Source organism: Arachis hypogaea, chromosome 14 (assembly GCF_003086295.3).
Source record: "Arachis hypogaea cultivar Tifrunner chromosome 14, arahy.Tifrunner.gnm2.J5K5, whole genome shotgun sequence".
NCBI classification, from domain to species: Eukaryota; Viridiplantae; Streptophyta; class Magnoliopsida; order Fabales; family Fabaceae; genus Arachis; species Arachis hypogaea.
In genome coordinates, this window is record NC_092049.1 from 5,485,506 (window position 1) to 5,504,378 (window position 18,873).

General features: G+C 30.9%; 1 protein-coding gene and 1 long non-coding RNA gene across 2 annotated transcripts; both read left to right on the forward strand.

The window, feature by feature from the left end:
• The first annotated feature begins 5,614 nt into the window (after positions 1 to 5,614).
• LOC114925122 (uncharacterized) lies at positions 5,615 to 10,997 on the forward strand. The gene is made up of 4 exons (XR_003813328.2): positions 5,615 to 5,739; positions 5,829 to 5,924; positions 6,017 to 6,129; positions 10,679 to 10,997. It is a non-coding gene; the product is annotated as an uncharacterized lncRNA (long non-coding RNA).
• Positions 10,998 to 14,766: 3,769 nt separating this feature from the next.
• Positions 14,767 to 18,180, forward strand: LOC112741158 (rust resistance kinase Lr10). The gene is made up of 2 exons (XM_025790022.3): positions 14,767 to 16,925; positions 17,042 to 18,180. The coding sequence occupies exons 1-2, from the start codon at positions 16,211 to 16,213 to the stop codon at positions 18,121 to 18,123; spliced, it is 1,797 nt and encodes a 598-aa protein (XP_025645807.1). The 5' UTR covers positions 14,767 to 16,210; the 3' UTR covers positions 18,124 to 18,180.
• Positions 18,181 to 18,873: the final 693 nt, after the last annotated feature.

The window sequence follows — 18,873 nt, forward strand, 5'->3', positions numbered from 1 at the left end:
ATAACCATACTCATCAAATTCACTTTATAGGCATATATTGGCAGCAAGTGGCAAGGTACGTATATCCACGAGAGTCGAGATCGTATTGTGTTTTAAATATTAATTAAAAAAGTGAACGTTTCATTAGAAGATAGGAAGAATTTGTTAAACTTTAATTTATATAGTCTAATTGATAGATTTCTTCCTTGTTTAAGATATTTCTACTTTTGGACAAAATATGATTTCTTTGGAAACACAACTCATTCACGGATTCACCTTTACATCCAACCTTGCTTATATATCTAAATCTAAATATTTTAATTAGTATAATATTTATAAAATAATAATTTAATTAGTATAATATTTTAATTATTTTATTAATTATATATTATATAAATATAATTGTTCATTTTATATTGTATAATTATCTGTTATTTCGTATTTAAAAAAAATAAATTTTAACTCTTATATCATCTTAAAAGGCTATATTTTATTATAATTTTTTTAACGTTAAAGTTTTGGTAATGACTCATTATCAAAGGATAATTTTTAACAAATTTTTAAAAATTATTTATTATTCTATTTTAAATTTATAAATTTATAAAAATGTAGGTTTTCTGAAATTCGAACTAAAACACAAAATTAGAATTTTTGTTCTTATTTGTTTTAATTTTTTTTTATATTTTGTTTGAATCTAAATAAGAGATATTTTTTATTGACATTTATGTTTTAAAGTTAAACCCTAAACTTTATACCCTATACCTTAAATAAGAATAAATAAATAAATAATTTAAAAATAAAAAATATCAATAAACTGTATAACTACTAAATCGAATCAAGTTGATTCGATTTACTATGTATATTATTATTGTATAATAATAAATCAATTTAATTCTATTTACTATAAACCAAATTGATTCGATTTACATCAAAGTGTTTAAAATAGATGTGTAACAAAAATTAGTTTAAGACATCTACATAATTTTAAACCTTAAACTATTTTTTTCACGTAAATTATCCTAAAATGTTCATCCAACATTCATTAAGAGCCTAGTTTCAATAACCATTGAATATTTTTCAATAAAATCAGACTACCTCGCATACAATTTCAATGAAAAGAGACAAAAGAAAAAAAAGGAAAAAAGGTGATGCAAAACTTTTGTTCTTCAACCAAATGCACATTTCCGTGACATGATGATTCGCAATGGATCAAACTCTGGTAATCAAATTTTAATAATAATAATTGCACTAAGCATTTATACATAAGAAAAAATCTTGCAAATTTGTGAATTTGTTTATCACATGTTGTGGTGTATGTGATGGTGTCAGCAAGATCAAGCAAGAAGAATTAATGAACAAGTCTTGCTTAGCTTGGTGTCCAACATTTCAAATCTAAAGACAAAAAAAATAAAAAATAAAAATCGAAGTTATGTTTAGCTGGAATAAATGCATCACAGTTTACTACATGGCAACTACTCAAATAAAGATGGCAAAAACATCTTTTTATAAAAATATTTTGTTTAAAAGTGTGATTTATTTATTTAGCCACACTTTAAACAAAGACAACACTTTTATAAATATCAAAATCTAACCATTCAATCCATCATCCAATGATCAAAAAAAAATATTTTCACATGAAGATAATTATAAAATCTTCATTGTAGTATCCACCTTACTACATTATAAGGCTGAACATCATAGTTACTCAAGCTGTCAATTTAATTGTTTGGATTCATTTTTTTTTTTCTAATATAATTTATAGTATTTGATTTGGAGGAGTAGGTGTCGTGTAGTGGTACCCAATTAATAAAGACCTGATGAAAAAATTTATCATTAATGCATGGCCTAGTCTCCGTCATAATTCTCTATCTTCCAATTAATGCACTGGCATGATTTTATGTTGAACTTTAGTTAAATTTGACTAAACTGAGTGAGTCATCACATTTTTTTATTTTTAACAAATAAAGGATAATTACCCAAATGAAGCTCGCAAACAATTTCTTTAGATATTTGAACCTTTCCTTTCCTATTCAAATAAATGTCCTTTACTTTGTAAGATATATGGTGGGTCTTGTCTTTCTTCATTTGGTGGCGGCATCTTTTTATTATTATGGGATTGGCTTTTCCATTTTTGGAACTAGCTAGTGGAAGTCGACTAGAGTCGTAGAGATTTTTCTTTCAGTTGAAAAAGCGAGAATTGATTTGTGCCGGTGATCGCTATTAACCACACATTCGTTTGGTAACTCCTTGCATCAAAATATTATGTTAAGTACTTTAATTAATCAATTAAAATGTCTCATCATTTTAATTATTATCCTCTCATCAATTGCATATTCTATAACATGCAGATGCAAAAAACATCATAGTAATATATAAAAGGTTTTTGGATAAAGATTTTTATACGCAGCAGATTAGAAGTACTTGATCTGCTACTAAATTAATACTGCAATTTAATATATTATCAGTGATTTTAAAAAAATAATAATATAAAATTATCTTATTTAAATTAATATCTATAATTTTATACATATATTATTTATGATTATATATTTATTATATTTAATATTATTCAATTAGTCTAGTGTTAATTAAAAAATAATAATAATTAAAAAATATAAAATAATATAATCTTAAATCATTTTAACTTATTTTTTAATTATTTTTCAAATATTTTTTATATATTATTATCATAATTATTCTTTCGTCGTATGCTCTTATACATTAACGATTGTATATTATAATTTATTTACTTTGTTTGTTTAAATCATAACCACTCATGTCTAGAGTTTACTAGAATGGAATCCGTCAATTAAAGAGAATTTGTGGTCAGTTTTAATCAATTTTTTTCATGAAAATAAAAGTAATTAACTTTTTCAAATAACTCCTTTAATAATATTTATTAAATATTAGTTAGTTGAAAATTATACATGAATAAAAAGGTGTATACTATAATGTCTATATACACTTACTTAACATACAAAAAAGAGATAAATATTAATATTTAAATTAAAAAATATAAAAATAAATATTTTTTTAATGTTTAAAACTTACTATAAAAAGCAACTTCGACAATTTCGCCAAATCAGACTGTTCGAACACGTCTTATCGTTTGGGTTGTTGTCAAGGCCTGGATGAGCCACGTCGTGTGTTGAGTGAGAAGAAATTGGCATGCGATGGTACACCTGATCAGAATACCAAGCAGCAGGTTCAGGTGTGAATATTTTAATGAGAAAGTATAAGGAGTCAATAGAATATTTGTACAATATGTATAATAGAGGTTTAGAGATATTCAATTCAGTATTAGAGATATAGCTATTAGTGTTATCTTTTTCTATTAGCTGAAATTTTTAAAATGAGTAGTATCATGACATAGAATCAGAGTTTTAGATTCGAAAAGTCATTGATAAACCTCAAAATCAGCTTAAGTTTTTGGGATGAAATATTTATTATCTCTAGTAGGTGATATTCATTTTTTAACTCATATAGTCCATCATACACATTATATAAATATTCTATTAACTCCCTATCAGGATTCTATTTTAATTTGTAGGCCATTTAAAGGGAGAATACATGAAATACGAAATATGTGGTAAATTTTTCAATTTTTGGTCTGGAATTATTCTTTTTGATATCCAAATATTTTTTTTTATTAAATCATCGTTCTTTATGTTTGGTACCCAAATAAATAATGTTAATAAGATGAATTAAGAAAATGGAGTCATGGCCCAAAACAACTAAAAAAAATGAAAATGTAGTATCAAAATTAATTGAGATATTTAAATTTGAATTGTCTACGAAAAAAATACCTATTCAGGTAACACTTGAAAAGTGTAGTCAAAAGTAAAAAAAAATTATACCTTAGACTAAGGTTATGCTTTTCGGACTACGGAGACACTTTAGTGGAAGATGCCTATTTAACCGTTACCTATTTTTAAAGGGTATTTTTTTTGCACCAAGGACTATACTTTTGACGTTTAGAAATAGAATACGTTTTTCAAATGATGCTGTTCAGAATCAAAGGCTACGTTTATCAACTTCCATTTTTACCAGAATAGACCACGCTTTTCAATACTTCTGCATCACCTGTAAAACATAATCACATTGTATACTATAGCTACCATTTATAAATATAACTTTAGATTCCTCATTTTTTTTATACTATAACTACTATATATAACTACTATATATAAATGTAACCTTAAGTTCCTTTTATATATATATATATATATATATATATATATATATATATATATATATATATATATTCTAATAATTATTAATACAACATAATATTAATAATACCCCATTTGTAGGTCAGCTTTCCTTATTGGGCTTTCTTTTGCATTTACCTTCATAGATACATTGTTGACTTTCTTTGCCTTCACAAGAAAGATTCCCATATTTTTGGTAAAATATGAATATGATGGATGAATCACTTGTTAAACCTTTGATGAACCCGGTACGTTATTTGCTCTTTATAATTTAATTTCCCTTATGCTTACTTTGGACCAGACCATCAGTGGTGGAGCTTAGTTCAGACAAAGGGTGGTCATGGTCCTCCCAAACTTTTTATAAAAAATTTAGTAGTACTTTTTCAAAAGATAAAAAATAGTTCAATTGACTTAAATACGTTACTATGACTTAAAGTATCTAATAAGTTCAATAAACAACACTATCTCTATCTTTAGGTTCAAATATAAAAAATTAGATATCTTTTATTTATTTAATTTAATATTATTTTATATTTTACTATTTATTTAATTTAATTTTTTATATGATAAAAAATAATAGAATATTCAATAAGTATTAATATTATTGTATTTGTATAAATTGATAAAAAAAATTCAATAAATATTATAAATTTTAATATTTGTCCTTCTAACTTCTTCTTTATATATTTTACAGGATATATATTTAAATTTTTATATAAAATAATAATGAAAAATCAAAGAATTGATACATTTTTTAAGAGGAAGGCTAATATTTAAGAAGGAGAACATATAACTTATACAATATCAACACATGTAGATAGTTCTTCTACTTTAATGAATCACAAAAAAAGCGAGATATAACCTTCAAAAATTCAAAAAGTTATATCTGATGACTTTAACTTTAACTTTAACTTTTTAGAACGAGATCTTGAAAAAGGGCTTTAAATTTGGCAGTATCACCCAAACCAGAGAGATGAGGTTAGACGAGTTTATCTTAAATGAGGTCCATATAAAAAAATATTTTGACAATTATTTTCTATTTGGCCCCCCCAAAATTTTGTTTCAAGTTCCGCCACTGCAGACCATGCGTTATAATTAAGAAAAGAAAAATATTAAAAGACTAGTAAATTATTCATACGGTGGAGATATGTGAAAGCTTTTATTAAGTGGAAACAATGAAAAAAGTTATTAAATATATATAGGTAGGAGATGTCTTTTGTGCTCTTTGTTATTTGTCTCATTATTAATAACTTACATTTTTTTCCATTTTCACAGACAACTTTAATATCATTATAATATTTATTTATTTATATCATAATATGCAATTTACAAACCAAAATAAGTGTTTGGGTTGGCTTTATTTACAAGGAATTATTAGCATTTAGTATAAATGTAATAATTGCCCTAAGGGGATAAGAGTGTTAAGTTGAACTCAGCAGTTTTTGAAGGACTTGGTGAAGCAAATCATAAAGCGGTGATGGTAATGAATCAAAACTCTAAGCAAAGATTATTGCCCACTCCTAAAACCAATAATAAACCTTCACACTCGGTATGTTTGTATATTTTAAGGACCCTTTAATAATTAAACATGATATACATATAAATATAATTAACGGTGCGTGTTTGAACGCTTTACAGGGAAGAGATAGCGGCTCATCTGGTTGGAAGAAGTTCCTGTCATGTTCCCTTTAATAATTATTACCACAGCCATGTAGATATGTATACATATATACAGTAAGGTCCATCTATTGTCATCTTTCTCTCTTGAAATGTGTGTTTGATTCCCTCTTTGTTTTTCCATTTAATTTATGTATAATTTTGTCAAGGTCGAATTGGATTTTGCCACTGCCTTTACACCGAACATGAAATGAAATCAGCAAGGAGTGTCTTTATTTCTTTGTGGCACTGCCAAACAGTTCTACTCAACCGCACTAAAAAGGTATGATTCCAAAGCAAGCAAAAAATAATTGGATTATAGAATATTTGAAAAACTTGTAAGAAACCAATAGAATCCACTTTATTAATAATAAATTAAGGAAAAGTCTAGGGGTCAACAGTTTTGTTGAATTTTGGCCAACATGTAACTAGCGGAGAAATGTGAGTCATTGGATAAAATTTCACACCAATCTCACACCATTAAATCATCATTGATGGCTATTTGATGACTACCAATCACAAAAGTTGCTGATCCTCTAACATTGCTCATAAATTAAAATGATAATAATGGGCCATGGCTAGTATCAGCAAAGCATGGTGGCACTTGCAAGTTTAATTAATATTTTCATACGAGTCATACCCCATTGATAATTCAACCATAGAATTATTTCATTCAAAATCTTCTAGAGCTAGAATACTAATGCTAACCAATCTTCTATATAAAATTTATACTTTCATATACCCTATTTTATATATCAAGTTTCCAAAACAATCACCACTAAATCAAAAAATACTAAATCACTTGTTAATATAAAATATATATTAAAAATAAATTAATAATATATATTTATACATAAATATATAATAATTAATTTATTAACTTTTTTTTATGTTTATGATATTTTATTTTCCAAAACATGTTTTTTCCTAAGCTTTGTTTTTTAATTTACGAAACTAAAAAAGTATGGTAATTAGTTAATTGACACCCTCTTGATAATTTCACATAAAAAAAGTGAAAAATTATATTCTGTATACTCTTATGTACTCTTATATACTTTGGAGACGATGATAATAGTTATCATTATTCGCGGTGAAGTTCAAATATTTAAATTAGCTATTTTTTTAATTTGAAGTGAAATTCCTTGAAGTATGACGAATTCTATAAAAATTATAAAATTTGTCGAATATGACGAACTTACTCTAAACAAAAAAATTTATATTTAAAAAATTAAAATTAAAAAATAAATTTTTTTAAAAAAATAAGTTTTTTATTTTATTTCAGCAAAAAGTCTAAATTTTTTGAGTTAAATCTCAATTTGGCCCTGAAATTTGGCTCGAGACTCAAAATGACCCCTACAATTTCATTAGCCTCAATTAGAACCCCCAATTTTGCAATTGTGGCTCCGGCTTACCCCTGCTGTCATATCCGTCACCGGAAAGCTGATGTGGCACAATATCATGACACCGTGGACTCTGCCAACACGACGGCGTATGGCTTCACGCCCAAACCCTATTGAAACTACGTCGTTTCACTTGTTTTGGTGGTTAAAACTCTCCCACTTCTCAGTACGACGATCATATTCTTCTTCTTCTTCTTCTACTTCTTCTGCTTTGCTTCCTCGTTTTTCCTTATGCGTTGCTGTGAAATCCAAAGGAGTTCCTTCTAGCAATTCTGGAAATCTATGCAAACTTGGGGGTTTTGGCAAGAGTGAAGAAACCACAAGCACAAGTTCATACAGAGGATAGTTACAAAACCCATTGCTACCAATGCGCTATCATCTACTTCTTTAACTTTGGTTGCTGATTTTTCCTGTATTTTGTTAATAAACTGTTGTGGTTAATGTACACATGCAATGTAGGACTTAGGATTTGATGCTGTTTTTTTTTTTTTTTAGTTTGCTACAAAGTTAGTTTTGTTGATGAGTGACATATTGATTGTTTGTGGTGCTTTTGGGACGGTTTTCTATGAATGTCGTATGCATAAAAATTAGTCTGAATTTGTTTGAAATTTCTTTGCAGATGGATGATCATATAACTATAGTATTTCACCATGGAGGTACGTTTGTTACCAAGGAGGATGGTAATGTAGCATATGCTAGCGACAACACTGATGAGTTGGTTGGATTAAATGAGGACACAATGGATGTGTTTTCAATCAGGGACTACTACAAAGTGTTAGGATATGATAACATTGTGGAATGTTGGTGGCTGGCTCCTGGAAGACCTCTGAAGACTGGGTTAAGAGCTCTTTCACATGATTCTGAGTTGTTGGAGATGTGTTTTCATGCGAAGAATAACCAAGGAATTGTACATGTTTACTTTGAATATGGAGTATCCCAACCAGAATTTGATGATGAAGAGGAGTGTCCAGACTTGTGTGAGATTTCTCCCAACCCCATTTCCATTCCCACCCCAAACCCAGATACAAGCACCCCCCACAGCACCACCAAACAATCCACCATTGATTCAACACCCACAATCCCCAATTCTAATGCAGCCACAAAATCAAATGTTGAGACTACTTCAATTACCAAACCCCCACCCAATGCATCAGCTAATGCCCCAACAAAGTCAACAACCACGAATGAAGCCAAACCAACTACATCAAAGTCCAACTCATCCAAGCTCACCACTGCCAAGGCCACTACATCTAAGCCTAACTCATCTAAGTACACCACTGCTGCCCCTCTACATCCAAGCCCAACCAATCTAAGCCGACCACTACAAAGCCCACTATCTCCAAGCCCAACTTATGTAAACCCACCACTGTCAAGCAAACCTAACCAAAGTTCCAATCATCTAAGCCCGCAACTAAAAAAGTCACACCAAATAATAACAAGCCAAAAACTGCCAAAGCAACCACTGTGAAATCCACTTCTCCTGTGACCAGATCAGCTAGTAGATCAACACCTAAAGTTCAACAAAATGAACATAGCAATGAGGGCGACAGCAGCAGTAGCAGTAATTCATACGAGAGTGCTGAAGACTCTCTTTATAAGCCAGGGCCTATTGATAGCTCAACTGAAACTGAGACTGACAGTGGAGGATTTGAAGTGAGGAAGAAGAATCATAAGTTGAAACATGCACCTGGATCTGCTTGGAGCAAGGAAAAACGAAAGATGCTATTAGAAGAAGATATCCTAATGGTGAACTCTGATGATGAGGTTGACTTGGTAGAAGTGTTAGGCAATAAAACTGCTGCCCAAGGTGGAGAATATGATGCCTATGATCCATATTTTGCTGATTCGGATGGAAATAACTCCTGGCACTCTGAAGAGATGAAAACTCCCCCAAACAGTGAAGATGAGGACACAACAGATGATAGTGATGATGTGTTCCCACAATTCAATGAGGGAGCTAGATTCGGAGAGTGCAACCTTCAAGTAGGAATGAAGTTCAACACTAAACAAGACTTCATTGAAGCGGTTAGAGAATTCACTATACAAGAGGGGAGGCAGATCAAATGGAGAAGGAATGAGAGCTATAGAGCAAGAGCAATCTGTAAGTGAAAAAAACAAGGATGTAAGTGGGTGGCTTATGCAAGCAAAGATCGTGAGGAGACATGTTGGCAGATGAAGACATTTTATAATGATCATATATGTCCCAGAAAGAGCAACAGAGCTGCAAATAGAAAATGGCTTGCAGGAAAATTAGTCAAGAAGCTTAGGAAGTATCCAAACCTGAAACACGGAGAGGCAGCAACATATTTCAAGAGAAGATGTGACTTGGATTTGAACAAATCATCCTTGACTAGAGCCCTTACAGATGCACGAAATGTTGTATATGGTGATGCGGCTGCACAGTATTTAAGGTTGAGGGACTATGCAGAGACCCTTCTTAAGAGTAATCCTGAATCCACCATTAAGATCGGTGTTAGTCCCCAACTCGATTCAGATCCTATTTTTGAAAAAATATATGTTTGCCTTGACGGATGTAAGAAGGGATTCAAAGCTGGGTGTCGACCATTAATCGGCCTAGATGGAGCATTCTTAAAGACACAGTTTGGAGGACAAATCCTCTCTGCAGTTGGCCAGGATGCTAACAACCATGTCTACATCATTACTTGGGCCATAGTGGAGATAGAGAACAAAGAGAACTGGAGGTGGTTTTTAGAGCAAAGCCAATTATAACACTTTTGGAGGAGGTTAGAATGTTTGCAATGAGATCAATTGCAAAGAACAAAGTGAAATTAGCTAATTACATAGGCAAGTTACCCCTAATTCAGCATAGCAGACTACAAAAGATTAGGAAATAATCTGGAAAGTGGCTTCCTATTTGGAGTGGAGATGAAAACTATGAAAGATTTGAAATTCATGGGTGGCCGACTAACATGGCTGTTGATTTGGGAAAGAGCATCTGTACCTGCAGATTTTGGCAAATAACAGGTGCATCTTTCATTAACATATGTACTTTAAAATTTGATTAATATATATATTTGTTTATGTTGTTAAGCTAACTTTAACTACTTGGCCAAATTGTTACTAATATATGTATTTGTTTATGTCATTTTATAAATTTGATTAATATATATAGATTTATTTTAGTTGTTGAGCCCACTGTTACTTCGATAAATGTGATTAATATATATAGATTTGTTTACGATGGTAATAATTTATATTAGGAGTACATAAAAAGAACACTAGGAATACATTTTTTTCATATGAGATTTTTTTCATTGACTTTAAATACTTTAAAATTTTGATTAATATATGAGTTTATTTATGTAGGACTGATTCATTACACACTTCTTTAGTAGAACTGATTCATTAAAGCAATAAACAATAATTATTCCTTACACACTTCTTTAGTAGAACTGATTCATTATCTTGCAGGTTGCTCCACTTGTTCCAATTCAACTTACAAGGCCAAACAAGTTGCCCCCAAAGAGAAGATCTCAACACTCAACTGCTGCAAGTATGAATTCAATACAAGGAGCAAGTTCTGGGACAGCAGCAAGATTGGCAGGGGTCATGAGGTTTGTCCCTACGCCAGGCTTCATACCTCCAAGGAAGAAGTGATGAGAAGCTTTCTGTTTTGTTGTATTTAACTATGTTAAACTTGGGTTCATCTTGATGATTGTATTTTGGCATTAGTTTATTTACAACTCAGAAACAGTAAAACTGATATAAAATGTTTAAGTTTGGATTTCAATAGGTGGTTGTATTTTGAATGGTTTTAATATTTTGTATAATGATGATACTACATATTTTTCAATGCTGATGATTGTTATAACTGTCAGTGCTAGTATCACCATGTTACTATAACCATTTATCTTAAATTAGGTGTTTTAATTGCAACTTGATATGTGCACGTTGAAGACTGTGATAATATTCAATATCACCATGTTAGCCAAGTTGAAATTGAAACTTGCATATCAGTTATTATAATAATTTATGTTCAATTACATGCTATTTTTTACGGCAACTTCATACCACTACATTGCAAAAATTGATAATATTTAACATTATCATAATAGCCAACTTGAAAATAACACTGGCAAAAACTGATGTTTAACATATCTATTGCATTCAAGTCAATTTCAATTCTACAATCAGGAACAATTTCACATGGTTTATTTTCCTACAACTAAGCCATAACCAATGCACAAAACCACAATAAAAAACACAAGGAAACTTAAAACACAGTTCCATATTTTTAAAACCCTAACATCAGCTTCCAAATCCCTAATTGTCCATCTTAAATTCGTTTTCCAGTGGTCAACATATCTTGCAGAATCAACTCTCCCAACAATGGTTTCATCCTCTTCATCTGTCCATATGAAAAGCCCGCACCATTTCTTTCCTGCGGTCTGCAACGATACCAGGAAAAAAAATTTACATAAAATACAATTAATAAGGAGGTTCCAATAAGCTCCCAGGATTCAGCAACTCACATTGTAGTTTGGGCAACCAAAAAAAGGTCGCTCGCGATTGGCGTCAGTACCAGACCAACGAAGAACAGGGCGCATCCCGCATCCACACCATTGAGGAAGCTTCCCTGCTCTGATGCGATTGGTGGTCCTCGCCCAGGTTCCATGTGAACGTGACCTATTTGAGCTCCCTGAACCTTGACTGCTGCTCTCAATCATCCTTATGAAGACGATGATGAATTATCAGTTTAGGGATTTTGAGCATTGTTTAGGGATTTATTTCAATTGTAGGGGCCAAATTGAGACTTAAAATTCTATCTCCAGGTCATGTAACTGTTAGCAATCCCACTCAACACTTAATAGGCCACGTGTAGTCCACTGTGTCATGATATTGTGCCACATCAGCTTTTCGGTGACGAATATGACAGCACGGGTAAGCCGGAGCCACAATTGCAAAATTGGGAGTTCTAATTGAGGCTAATGAAATTGTAGGGGTCATTTTGAATCTCGAGCCAAATTTCAAGGGGCAAATTGAGATTTAACTCAAATTTTTTTCTTTGTATTTGTAAGCGTCTAATCTTATCTATTTGACTATCCCAACTCCCTCACACGGACAAAGGGCATCACTCACTGCCACTACCCTCAAGAAATAAGAATTGAAACCACTTGTGGGCCCAACTCCTTTTCCATTCATGATCATTGTACATATGTCACATGTTCATCATTATCATCCATTTTCATTCATTTATAGAGTGAACTACCAACTCAGTCCTGTCAATTTTTTAGAAATGACAACGCGACCCTTTACCCAAAAAAACGATCTACTTCAGTTTCTATCGTCTACTTCTATGACCCAACGTGGTCTATGTGAGTATTTTTCGGTTAACTCTGGACGAAAAATGTTGACGTGTCAGATTTAAAAATAGACAGGAGCCTAATTATCTCTAAATTCAAATTGGTTAGGAGTTTATTTGTCTATATTTTTTAAATGATATTTTTTAAAATTTTTTAGTCATTATATTAATATTTTTTTAATAAATTATTGAATATATGGTATAATAAATACAAATTAATTAATAAATTATTTAAATTTTAAAATATCATTTATTATGAAACTAAATAAATAATTTTTAAATATATAAATAATAAATATTGAAATACGATTAATACATTAATAATAATCCTATAATATAATATTAGTATTATAATCTAGATAATTTTCACAATAAAATAAAAAATAATAACACATTATTTGATATGTAGTAAATATATTTTTTGAGTAATAACAAAATTATATACCTCAAATTTTTTAATTTTTTTAAACACAAATCGGACGGTCTAATTTCTGTACCTATACAAATCGGACGGTCCAATTTCTGTACTTCTAACAAATCAGACGGTCTAATTTTTATTTCTCTAATTAAACGGTTCCACATTTGAGGAATAACACTCCAATAGTCCACATTTCAAAAAAAATACTATTATCATTTCAATATTAAAAACAAAAAAGTGTATTTACCAACGTACCTATTGATTCTGTTTTATTTACTAATAAATAGGTATAAGAATAATAAAAATTTTTTTTGTGACTGAAATAAACTAAACAAATAAAAACAAAACAAATAAAATAAGGAACTGTTTAAATAGAGGAACAGTCCTGTTTAAGATTACTCTTAAATTCCTCCCAAGGTGAAATAAAGATTGAATTAGTTAAGATGATAAATGATTTATATTTTAACAAATAATTCTACTAGGGAATCAAGAGGGAGTTTAACCAACTCCTGCCAACTTTTTAGTGGATTGGACCTCGAAACTCATCCTAATAAAAATAAGTTAATATACATGGATATTTTTTTTGTTAAGTATCAAAATATTTCTTTTTTTCATACCAGATGGATGTTCTTTTATATATTTTTTAAAATTTTTTTTGTATTGTAAATGTGAATATCTCTATTTCTTTAATCATTAATTAAGTTGGTTCTATATATTTTTTTATAATTACATTAATAATTAATTTTAAATTTATTAAATTCAAAATTTTAAAAATTTAAAATTGATTAAGTAAACCTAATTAAAATCTATAAAAAATTTTAAACCTATAGAGAGTATATAATACAGTTCTATTATTTGGCCAACTTATCAAGCCAGAATTTCCGTGCAATTTTAATTTGTAGATCGTATGACGATTTTTTTTTTTTTTAAATGAACTTCGTATGGCCTGCTGTTAGCTCATAAAAAATTACATCTATACCTTCTTTGTGGAATCCGGAAATTAATGATTAACTACTACTCTGAGACAAGCCTTATCTCTTTACCTTTTCTTTCTTTCTTCTCCACTTCTTTCTTTATTTATTAAAATAATGACTTTATTTATTACTTTGCTTTTCTTTTTTTTTTTCCTTTTGCTAAACTATTATAGTTTTCTGTGGATTAGAATATTGAATTAGTTAACTTCTTTTGCATATATATAAAGTTACGTGTTTTGCATGTTAATAATTATACCACCGATCGACTAGACACCGAAAAAAAAAAAAATTATACCACCGACTTCAGTTAATGCCTTGATAAGAAATTGTTAAGGTTCAAGCTTATTATTGGGTTCAAAAAGGTTAATTCATTAATTCATCAGTTTACTGGTTACATTATCGGTGCACACTCATAATATACAGAGTGAGAAGATACCTAACATACAGAATATATATATATATATATATATATATATATATAAAAAGAGCGAATGACTCACAAAGTAGAATTCTATAAACAAAAATATTTAATAACCTAAAAAATTAGCTAAATTTAATCGTAACTTATTTTATTTAATTTTTATTAATTGTTATAATAATTAATAAAAATTAAATAAAAAAAGTTCTAACTATTTTTGTTTTGTTTTGTGTCTTCGTCTTAGTATCACCCTACTATAAATATGCACCTATATTATTTACTATAAATATAGACAGCTTAAATGAATGGTAATAGACTATATATAATTTCTTATTTCTTGATAAGATTCAAAGTAATCAATAATGAACTAACAATTTTGATCTAAATCAATGATCTTAAATCTTAATATTAAAATTATAGCTATGACAATGATGTTTGTCATTGACAAAATGAACTACTGAATTCTTCTATTGCTAATAATCATTGCATGTTAGAAATTAACAATAGCACAGCTGACTCATCAAAGCATTTCTTTTTCTTTTATATATACATAAAAATAATATTTTATAAATTATGTAAAAATAACTGAACATATCCTAAAATTTTGAGTTTTTGACCTCCAATATATTCTTTTGAAAGAACAGTATGTGCAAACGAAATGAAGTAATGAGCCCTTTGTCTCAAAATAATAGCATGGCCACCGTAATGAAGTAATGAAGTAATGAACAGTATATAGCATGGCCACCGTCCACCGACCCAAAATTCCAAAAATAATAGCCTGAGCCACCGTCCACCGACCCAAAATTCCGACTTATGATTTGTATTTAAAATAATGTTGGGATCACAATCACATGAATCAATTAGAGTTTGAGTAAGTTCAACGGAACAAACAGTATGCATTGAACTCAAATAATTATTGGAAAAGAGCATCTATTTATATCCTCAAAACACAAACCCTAGGATACTCCCCCACCGCCGCAAGGATCTCACTCAGCGCCGCCGTCCGTTGCGCTCAGACACCAGCCTGCCTTCGTCCGGTCGTCCGCGGCTCCGCGATTCTTCATCATTCCCCAAAACACAACCCTAGGTTAGAGTAATCTCTCCCCACCGCCACAAAGAGTGAGATCAGCGCTGCCGTCGCATCTGCTCGAAGCCGCCGTCTCCGCTGAGCTCGTCTCCGCCACTGCTCGAAGGCGCCGTTCCCACTGCAACTCGTCTCGCGTGGTTCCTCCGTCGCTCAGCCGCTGTTCCACCGCGCCGTCTCTGTTCCACCGCGCTCCACCTTTCTCTTCTCCATTCCGCTGCGCTCCCCCCTCTGCTCCAAAATCCCTCTCCTTCATATTCTGCCACTTCTCCGCATTGTAAACCAGCTTGAACAGAGACGTGACATTCTTGCTCAGTATGACTAGTATGAACAGTATGACCACTTCGTAATCCCTCTCCTTCATACTCTGCAACCAGCTTCTGCGCGTGACATTCTTGCTCCTTCTAAGAAGTGGTCACGTGACATTCTTGCTCACTACTCCCTATTCTGACCAGTATGAACATGACTCTTGTTTTATTAAATTAGTTTACCATTAAACATTATTCCACACCGTTTTTCAAACTCAAATTCTTCTCCTTGACTTGGCCACTCCTTAAAACTTGGTCTCCAAGCTCCCTCTCTCTCTTTATATATCTATATATTATAAATACCATTTCAGTGTCTCTTACAATTTTCACTCACACTCATAATCCTAATATTATTATTCTCCCAACACAAAAAACCAAACACTTACTTTTCTCTCATTCCATAGTCAAAAGTAATTTATAAATAATAATAATTTTGAAAATGGCTAGAATATTATTGAGTATGATATTCCTACTTTGTATCATGGAGGGAGAGTGCCACAATAATAAATATGAGTGTGGAAGACACCGTTGTGGACCACAAGGTCCTCCAATTCGTTTTCCATTCCGTCTTAAAGACAAGGAGCCTCTAGAGTGTGGTGTACCTGGCTTTGATCTCACTTGTGATCATAAGCATAACACCCTCATTGAGTTTTCTTCTTCTGTTCCTCAACTTTCAATTAAACTCCTTGTCATGGAAATAGGTTATGAAACCAACTTTCTATACCTCTCTGACCCCGAAAATTGTCTTGCCAGCAAATTTCTTAAACTAATTAATACTTCTATTTCTCCTTTTCAATTCCAATTTTATAATGATGATGGTCCATTTTCTATATCTATCTTTAATTGCTCACCCGACGAGCAATATCACTTCTCGTGCCCTGTTTATGTTGCTTCTGACGAGAGCGAGACACTCCTCGGTTCCAACCTTGTATCTTGCACCAAGGTGTTTAACTTGTCCACAAAAATCACGGGCATAGACTCCCTCATGAAAAATCGATTGTTGTTAGAGTGGCCGAAACCGAATTGTACTGTCTGTGAGGCGAGTGGCAAGCAATGCATGCTAAAGAACAATGGTTCCAATGCTGCTTCTGTTGAATGCTATGGGAGTATAACTGGTCCCATGCTAACCAAGAAGATACTCTTTTACATTGCAGGTCAGACAAATTACATATTACTAGTTGAGCCAAGAGTATGCAATTTTTTTTTATCTTGTTCCAATCCTAGTATAGACTGGTCGAGACTAAGTAAATAAGTTATCTTCCTTGTATAGGTCCCGCATTTGGATCGTTGCTGCTGCTGCTATTGGCTTTTATGTTGTTTAAGAGCTATCGATACTTCAGAATGAAGGGAGATCAAGCAAGGAGTGCCAAGTTCTTGGAGGATTACAGAGCCCTCAAACCTACTAGATTCTCATACGCTGATATTAAGAGAATCACAAATGGTTTCAAAGACAAGTTAGGGGAAGGAGCCCACGGTGCAGTCTTCAAAGGCAAGCTCTCAAACATTATTGTCGCAGTGAAAGTACTCAACAATACCATAGAGGATGAAGGGAAAGATTTCATCAATGAGGTTGGAACCATTGGCAAAATTCACCATGTTAATGTGGTTCGCTTGCTTGGCTTTTGCGCTCAAGGATTCCATCGTGCTTTAGTCTATGATTTCTTCTCAAAAGGATCACTTGAGAACTTCATCACCACACCAGACAACAATGACATTTTCCTTGGATGGGACAGGTTGCACCAAATTGCTCTTGCTATAGCAAAAGGCATCGAGTATCTTCATCATGGTTGTGAGCAGCAAATCCTTCATTTTAACATCAATCCCCGTAACATCTTGCTTGATGACAGATTCACACCCAAGATTACTGATCTTGGATTAGCCAAGTTATGTTCCAAGGACAAAAGTGCAATGTCAATGACCGCAGTTAGGGGAACCTTGGGCTACATTTCTCCTGAAGTTGTATCAAGAAACTTTGGCACTGCCACCAACAAAGCAGACATTTACAGTTATGGAATGTTGCTACTTGAAATGGTGGGAGGGAGAAAGAATATGGTTACAGGAGAAGAGGGACGTTCTCACATCTTGTATCCTGAATGGGCGCATAATTTGATTGATGGGGGAGATGTACATGTGCATGTTGAAGATGAGCATGATATTAAAATTGCAAGGAAGATTGCAATTGTGGGACTTTGGTGCATTAAGTGGGATCCATCAAACCGTCCATCTGCCAAAACTCTTGTAAAAATGCTTGAATCAGATGGAGATAAGCTCACAGTTCCTTCTAATCCTTTAACTAATAACTCCAGTAATTCTAGGGGGTGTTTGTCATTGGAAGGAAAAAAGCACGTTTAGGCTTTTTGAAAGCTTCTAACTTTTGGTTTGGTATATAAAATAATTGTAATTTTTGTATATTATGTTTGTTATTATCTTTTTATAATATGATTTATTGATTCTATTAGATAAAATAATTTAAACAAAAAATTAACTGTAAATATTTAATTTTTTTATTATTTTTAATATTCTCTTTTATAATTATAATTTTCGTATACTATGTTTTAGTGTAATTTTTTTATAATATAGATTATAATTTCATTAAAAAGATAAATTAAATAAAAAATTAATCATAAATAATAATAAAATTATAAACGTTAAATTTTAAATTAATATTAAAAATAAGATTATTAAAAATATTAAAACAAGAGTATGATGTAAAAAAAATACTAAATTAATAAAAAAAATATTAAATTAATATTCTTATGTTAATATATATATATATATATTAAATTTATATTTTTTATTTTATTTAAAAATATATTTTATCTATTTTTATATATTATTTTTATTTTAGTAAGTAAATATTAATTTTATTATAAAATTAACTAATAAGATTTATTTAAATATTTAAATTAAAATGATAGGATAATATAAAAAGTTTATTTAAGTTGATATCTATTTTAGTAATTTTTTTTAAGAGTGATTTTGAATAATATAAGCTAAATAAAAATTATCAAAAATAAATCACTTTAACACAGAGTTACTTTTTATAAATTAAGTTTTTAAAATTAATCCAATGTAAACTCTCATCTGTAAACTGTAATACAT

Coding starts and splice junctions, on each gene's coding strand:
- LOC112741158 (XM_025790022.3), top strand. CDS start 16,211: ATGGCTAGAATATTATTGAGTATGATATTCCTACTTTGTATCATGGAG. Junction 16,926..17,041: donor GATACTCTTTTACATTGCAG/GTCAGACAAATT, acceptor TTCCTTGTATAG/GTCCCGCATTTGGATCGTTG.